Source organism: Neopelma chrysocephalum, unplaced genomic scaffold (assembly GCF_003984885.1).
Source record: "Neopelma chrysocephalum unplaced genomic scaffold, ASM398488v2 Primary Assembly neopelma1_26, whole genome shotgun sequence".
In the NCBI taxonomy this organism is placed as follows: Eukaryota; Metazoa; Chordata; class Aves; order Passeriformes; family Pipridae; genus Neopelma; species Neopelma chrysocephalum.
In genome coordinates, this window is record NW_020897695.1 from 29,438,273 (window position 1) to 29,445,252 (window position 6,980).

Sequence of the window (6,980 nt, forward strand, 5' to 3'; positions counted from 1 at the left end):
CTTATAAATATTTAACTTAATAGAAGTCATCCCTCGGGTTATAGTACTTTTGACACTTGTATAATCTGAAACAAATCCTCTTTTTTAGTCAAACAGACCATGTTACACACACAGTTGGCTAGCTATTTACAAAGCACCCAATTAAATCCTACTTAATTCTCCTACTCTGAAAATCCCATTTCACTAGCGCGTAAGCTATGGATCACACAAGATGAGCATTTTTCACTGAGTCTGGACACAAGTTTACAGTCAGCAAGACTTGATTGTACAAGAGCCTGCTGTAAAATTAATTCACCCATCCAATGGTATATGGACAAAAAGTGAAAAGAATGTGCTAATTCGGAGGTTTGAAGAAATAAGCTGAAGAATCACAGTTAAAGACAGGTAAATCTAGTTTAATGTTCACATGTAGTAGTTACACATCACAGAGATTAAACAGGATTTTAACTGTAACATAGCTGCAGTGAAATGTAAGTCATTTTGTACTAGAAAAATAATCTTGACGCAGTTATCCGATTTTTGGTCTACTTAAGTTCATTTTAAGATGAATTTACATCACTGATCATAACAACTTCGCCTATGTGCCTTTCTGCAGTTAGCTATTAATACTCTTTGGATGAAGGAAACAGCAACTGTTTTTGTTAATGGTTTGCCCTTTGGTTGCAAGCAGAGAATTTTTTCAGTTTTTAAGCAATAATAAGCTGTTGGAACACAAGTTTGCAATAAAACCTTTTGGTGCTAAGTGAAGTTCCAGAACAAGTTTATTGATCTGATGCAACAGCAGATTTTAAAAAAAGCAGATTAGAGATCTAAAGCATTGCCCCCATAATGCAAAAAATTAGATAGAATTTGTTTTTCTATTCTCAGTAAAAAACACTACATCTTACTGCTACTTTTATAGAATGCACTAAAAACCCCTGTACCTTAATGACAAAAGTGTAGTCTCAAAATGTATAATACACTTACAAACATTTTAAGTCTAGATTAAGGAAAACACGTTTGTATGGACTCCAAACAAGTTTATTCGCAATTAGACATCTCATGCAATCATGCAGGACCACTAGCTATAGCTGCAACTTTTGAGTCTAAAGGACATCTGGGGACAAAAAAAAGTCCTAAACATTCAAGATATTTCCATATTAGCAGCTCCGTACTTGAGCTGTGGTTTTCTAAAGAGATATTCCCACAGATTAAAAAAAAACATACACACCTTTATAATATTTACAAAAAATATTTAATTAAAAATATTTTATAATTACAGTAGTCTATTAAAGCATATACTTTTCTCACACTTATAGAACATCTCTATATATACACAGTATGAAATGTCACTCATTTGTCTATACAATATGTAACACTCCTTCAGGGAGAAGAAAGTTCCCTGGGCCCCAATAAAATCCATCTATTTTAAACAATAGATGTCAAATATATCTACAAATGCTCTGGTAGATTAGTAAAGCTTCAAGATTCGGCTGCTCGGTCCCTTAAGAGTTACAAGGTTTCTAAAGTCTGGTTTAGGCTCGGTCCTCTATCCCGGGGCAGAGTCGCAACTTTTCCTGCTGCCACCGCGGGACACGCTGCCGCTCACAGCTGGCCGGGAACGACGAGAAGAGACGGAACCGGGGAGGGGGAAAAAAACACGGGGGGTGGGGGACCGCTACGGACGTGCAAAATGGTGAAAAGGCTCGGCTCTGCGGGGTGAAGCATGGGAACTGCTCGGGGGGGTTGGATGGCTCCTTCCTCCGGTGCGGCGGGGCCGGGCCGGGCCGGGCCCCCCCCCCGCCGCCGCCCGCCCCCCGTTGCCTCTGCGCGGCGCGGCACCGCCGCACACCTGTGGGAGAGGAATGAATAGAGGGGGTGTGTGAACCGCTCCGCTCCAGACCGACTGGCGCCACCAACAAAACACAAGACATGCTTGATCAACAACCCAAAACAAACCAGGTCAAACAACAACCGCAGCTCCCAGGCTGGGCCAGGCGGAGGGAGGGATGCGCAGCTGCACGCCGCAGCCAGAGGCGCTCCGGGGGGAGAGGGGGGGGAAGAAAAAAAAAATAACCACCCGGTAATTAAAGAAAATAACCACCCGGTAATTAAAAGTAAAACCCCAAAGCCTCCTGCAAATATTTCTCGCCGGGCTCTGGTCCCTCTTCGGCTGGCTTCCCGACGGGATGCGGTGCGGCCCCGCCGAGCCCGGGCGCTGCGCTCCCCCCGCCCGCCCCCGGCCCCGCGCCCGCCCGGCACTCACCTGGGGAGCGGCGGTCAGCGGCAGAGGATGCTGTCCCCGGGCTTGTTAACAGAGCCTGCCTGCGCAGCAACCAAACACGGCAAATTAGAGCGAGGGGCAAAGGACACGTAGACCCCCCTCACCCCAGACCGCTCTCCTCCGCGTACCAGGCACTGCCACAGCCCCGCCGGCGAGGGCTCAGGGAAGCCTCCAGCTGCACGGGGAGACAGAGCCGAGGGGCCACCGCAGCGCTGCCGGCGGGGGGAAACCCCGGGGGCACGGGGTTGCCGGGGCACACCGCCTTCCGCGCCCTCGGGCTACCACCAGGGGTTCCCGTGGAAGGGAGACGTTCCCCGATTCCACCCCCTCAAAGCATGCTGCGTTCAATATGTACAGCCCCCACAGCCCCTCACACTCGCTACACGGCGAGGAAGGGTGGGAAGCGCAGGAGCAGCGCTTCTCTTCCCGTGTGTGCAAACACGCCGGCTACAGCTACTCCCTCAAGAGGCTGTAATTACACGGTACACACCGAGGGGATGCAGGCACCCACCGCATACAGCCAAGGCATTCCTGCTCCCGTCCACCCCGTCACCTCCCGGGACTATGACCCCTCGGCAGAGCCAGGGGACTGGCAGTGTATCACCGGGACGCTCCCACGGCGGCCAGCGCTGACCACTAGGCCACGCCGCTCCGTCCTGTGCCCCGCTCCCCGGGATCGTGTGTCACGCACCTCTTACCGGGTCAGTGTTGAGGGCTGTCAGCGGAGTCCTGGGGGTGCCCGCGGGACAGCTGCCCGGGTGCAGGGCGGGTGGCGGCGCCTGCTGCCGGAGCAGCGCTGGGTGCGTCTCCAGAGCCAGCTGCAGGTCGAGAATGTAGTCGATGACGTGCTGCAGGATCTCCACTTTGCTGACCCTCTTGTTGGGCGGGATGGTGGGCACCAGCTTCCTCAGCCGGCTGTAACAGTCATTCATATCGCACTGCAGGCAGAGCGCCGCCGGCTCCTCGCCCGACGGCGGGCCCCCCTTGCAGCCGCTGTGCTCGGCCAGGCACCGCAGGGCTGGGTGCCCCCCGCCGCCGCCCGCCACGCCGGGCTGCGCCTTGCGACTAGGGTGCCGGACGGGGCTCACGGCTTTCATGGTGCCGCAGGGAGGGAGGGAGACCTCCCTCTCCACCACCACCGCCGCCGCCTCCTGCTGCTGCTCGCGAAGCCGCGCACGCACTGCCCGCAACGGGAGCGGAGCGCGGCCGCAGCGCCTCGCTGGCGTTACCGGCTGCTGCCCCGCGGGTGCAACGAGAGGCGCTCGCCGAGCCGTACGACGGCGGCGGCGGCGCGAACAGCGAGAATAAAAAAAAAAAAAAAAAAAAAAAAAAAAATTAAAATAAAATACAAACTGCTCTCGCTCCGCGGCCTCTCAGCCCAAACCACTACCACCACTGCCGCTGGCCGCGCCGCCCAATTTATAGCGCGGGGCGCGGGCGGGGCGGGCGGTGCCGGGGGGCGGGGCGGGGGCGGCACCGCGGCGGGGCTGGGCCAGCGGGGAATGGGGGGCGCTGCGGGGCCGCGCCGCAGCCAATCAGGGCGCGGCTGCCCCTCCCGGAGCGCGGCGCCAGCCAATGGCGGCGGGGCCGGGGGGGCGCGGGCGGTGCGCGCGGACCCCCCCGGGGAAGAGGTGGTGGCGGCGGCGGCGGAGGAGGAGGAGGAGGAGGAGGGGGTGGTCCTGGGGAGGAAGGACTGCGGGAATGCGGGCGGGACCTGCCGCCCAGCGGCTCCCGGCGCCGTCCCCACGGTCCGGCGCGCAGCTTCGCGGAGGCGAGCGCAGCCCCGCGCGACCGGCGCCGCTCCCCGCCGCCCGACCCGGGGGAAGGTGGCTGCACCCCCTCCCCGGCCCCCCCATCCCTCTCCTCAGGAGGGGTGGCCTCTCCTCGGATCGTGAAACGCGTTGTTATTCTCTCGGTGTGGGAGGCTCATCCCGGCTTTACACATTTTTTGAGGGACATGGGGACGCTGGTTTAAAGGCAGGGAAGATCCCAAGCAAAACTTGAGAGGGAGGGGGGTGTGGGAAGGAAGAAGGAGGGTTTAGGGACTGCAAGCAAAGCAATGCCAGGGAACATTAAATTAGAGCACATAACTATTAAAAATGCATGGAGATGGAGTATTTAAAATTCCTCCATGACATATAATATTAATCCGTTTTATGTAAAATTCATACCTGTAACTTAATTTGGTCCATTAATGCACCAGATCACGTATTAGTAGATGTACCATGTTTTAAATATGATGCTGGAAATGTCCACAGTTCTGTACTTTGAGACAGCATTAAAATTAACAGACACATACTCCTGAGTCCTGCTTAAGTCATCTCGTGGCAGATTGTAACCTTTTAATTTAATAATGCAGTGTTGAAACTTCCTGTTAATTCCTGCTAAGGATTAAGAGCCAATGTGTACCTGAATGGGATGCCAGCGTGAGAAACTTGGTGCCGATCCTACAGATGCTGCAGTGCTTCGAACTCTCTGTGAGCGAAGTAGGGCTGACTGCTTGGGCAAAAGAGTGAAGGAAGGAGTAAAGGCTGCAGGATCTGCCCCTAAGCTTGTAAGTCAAACCCAACAGAAAGGAAGAAATCCATAATGGTGATTAACGATTACATGTCCCCTCAAAGCTTAGTCACAACGGGTGATATATAAAGGATACAGTGGGAAGCTGTCAAACTCAGAACTTGAATGAGCAGTGAGACTGGATCATTTGAAGCGTATAATGAAGCGCACTTGCATTCTCTCTCACCCCTTAAAAACATATGTTTTGAGGCTCTGCTTACAAATACTCACACTCTTTGTTTTCCTTATTTTGTCCCACATTGCCAGTGCCATACATGACAGTTAGGCTCCCGTCAGCACAAAATCTAAATGCGTGGTGTAAATCTTTGAGGTGTAAATCTAGACTGAGGTCTAGATTTGTATGCTACATTATGACGATGTGATGGGAAGACGTATTTCCATTAGCTGTGGGCTGGGTGATCTCAATTCTGCTGCAGTCATTGCTTTTATCCTGTGAAACTCTTCTCCTTGCAGTTTCCTTGCAGGCACGGGCCTTAAAGCATGCATTATGGCTACTTTGTCTGTTTTCCAGAGTCCTGGTAATATGGACAGATTTGATGTGCTATCTGAAAAAAAATAAAGTTGTAAATGACAGTGAATGTTCAGGCTCAAATGTTGCTGGTTCCATTTAATCAAAATCTGTGTGTGAAACTTGATAAACTGTAATATTGGGTTGTTCTGTTTGTACTAAATCCCTTCTGGGAGCTCCTCTGATCTCACTGGAAATCTCTAGGAAACCCCAATATGTAACTGGTTCCCCTTTAGCTCTCCCAAAGCTAGTTTGGACGGATTATTTCTGTACACGCACACAAATTCACACACACACACACACTCTGTAGCAGCACTATAGCAAATCCACTGAGACCACACTGGTTCTTGAAGATGACTCAGTATTTCTGGAAATTTGTGAAGAACCATGAAATGCCTCAGACCTCTTTTTCCGTCTGATTTTTTCCACTGCAAAGGATACGAAGGAAAATCCGAGAGTCTGTAGTTGCGAGAAGATTGTGTGCTTTCAGGTAGCTAACATATCACAGTTGAGATATGTGGGAGAGGGAAAAACAGCACTCCCCTTCAACTACGATATAAATATTCAGGGGATTTCCTCTAGTAACTCCCTTTGATACTCATGAAGCTGATACATGCTAGTCCGACATGCTAGGCTGAACAATAGGCACCAATTCCCTGTCAACAACCGATCTGCTTTTGCTCTCCTTGAAGTCAATGTGAGTTTTGTCATTGATTTAAATGGGAGTGGGTTGAGTTGGCTGCTTTTTCAAAATTTAGATTGGATGTGCTAAGTAAATTGCTTTAGAAATGGGCTGGAATCCTCAGAATGTTATCCATCTAGGTAGGCATAATGAAACTCTTCATCCCTAAAGAGGATTGTACACAAGAAAGAGGGACAGTGGTTATTGTTCATGCTTTTGTCCTATTAATAGCAATATTTTTCATGACATGAGTATATAGGGATTAACGCCTCTGTTTTTCACCAGACCACATTTGTGTTTTTAAATAAATTATGTGCATCTTTAAACATGTGGTCCCTTTCTGGCTGGCTGGAGGAGTTTATCTATCTTGGCTAGGTTTTTCTGTGCTCTCTTCCCATATCCAGAGTCAAGATTCATTTCACTTGTAACCAACTCTTGTAATATTACCACAAGATTCTTGAGAATGCTTGAATGGAGCAGTTTGGTCCATTAAAAGAGAACTGATGAGTTCAGGTGACATTATAGGTGCTCTCTGAAGATTAAAAAAGTTACTTTTGATTCAAAATCAAAGAAAAACGAGATAAAAATGAAAATTAAATGAATGGCCTTGTATCCCCTTTGTCATGAAGATAATCACATTGAATTACTGAGAATGAGTAAAGGAGTTTGAATTTGTCAGCATGAGTCTGAGTATTTGAATATGCCATTGACTCCAGCTGAAAAAATAAACCTGAGATATTGACACTGTCTCTTGAGTCATGGCACCAGGGAAGGGGCATAGTCCTTCCTAGAACAGAATCCATGACATATCCTCTGACAGCACTCTGGATCCACAGATGTTTGTGCGTGATATGATGCCATTGAACCAACCAGTGCATTGGATAGTACTGCATTACATAAAATTGTCTCTGGACAGATAAAATTTGAAGGGAACTCATTCAGGTATGCAG

At 49.9% G+C, this 6,980-nt stretch overlaps 1 protein-coding gene across 2 annotated transcripts; it reads right to left on the reverse strand.

The window, feature by feature from the left end:
• Positions 1-374: 374 nt before the first annotated feature.
• Positions 375-3,678, reverse strand: ID4 (inhibitor of DNA binding 4, HLH protein). Of its 2 annotated transcripts, none has more exons than XM_027676044.1 (3): positions 2,962-3,678; positions 2,246-2,304; positions 375-1,831 (listed from the first exon to the last, which is right to left on the reverse strand). In XM_027676044.1, the coding sequence occupies exons 1-2, from the start codon at positions 3,358-3,360 to the stop codon at positions 2,260-2,262; spliced, it is 444 nt and encodes a 147-aa protein (XP_027531845.1). In that variant the 5' UTR covers positions 3,361-3,678; the 3' UTR covers positions 375-1,831; positions 2,246-2,259. The 2 variants fall into 2 exon arrangements, with proteins under 2 accessions (XP_027531845.1, XP_027531846.1); XM_027676045.1 differs by having other exon boundaries at positions 2,955-3,675.
• Positions 3,679-6,980: the final 3,302 nt, after the last annotated feature.

Excerpts from the sequence above, each read along its gene's own strand:
- ID4 (XM_027676044.1), bottom strand. The coding sequence starts at position 3,360 with ATGAAAGCCGTGAGCCCCGTCCGGCACCCTAGTCGCAAGGCGCAGCCC. Across the intron at positions 2,305-2,961 it reads CAGCCCTCAACACTGACCCG|GCAGGCTCTGTTAACAAGCC; the intron begins GTAAGAGGTGCG and ends GTTGCTGCGCAG.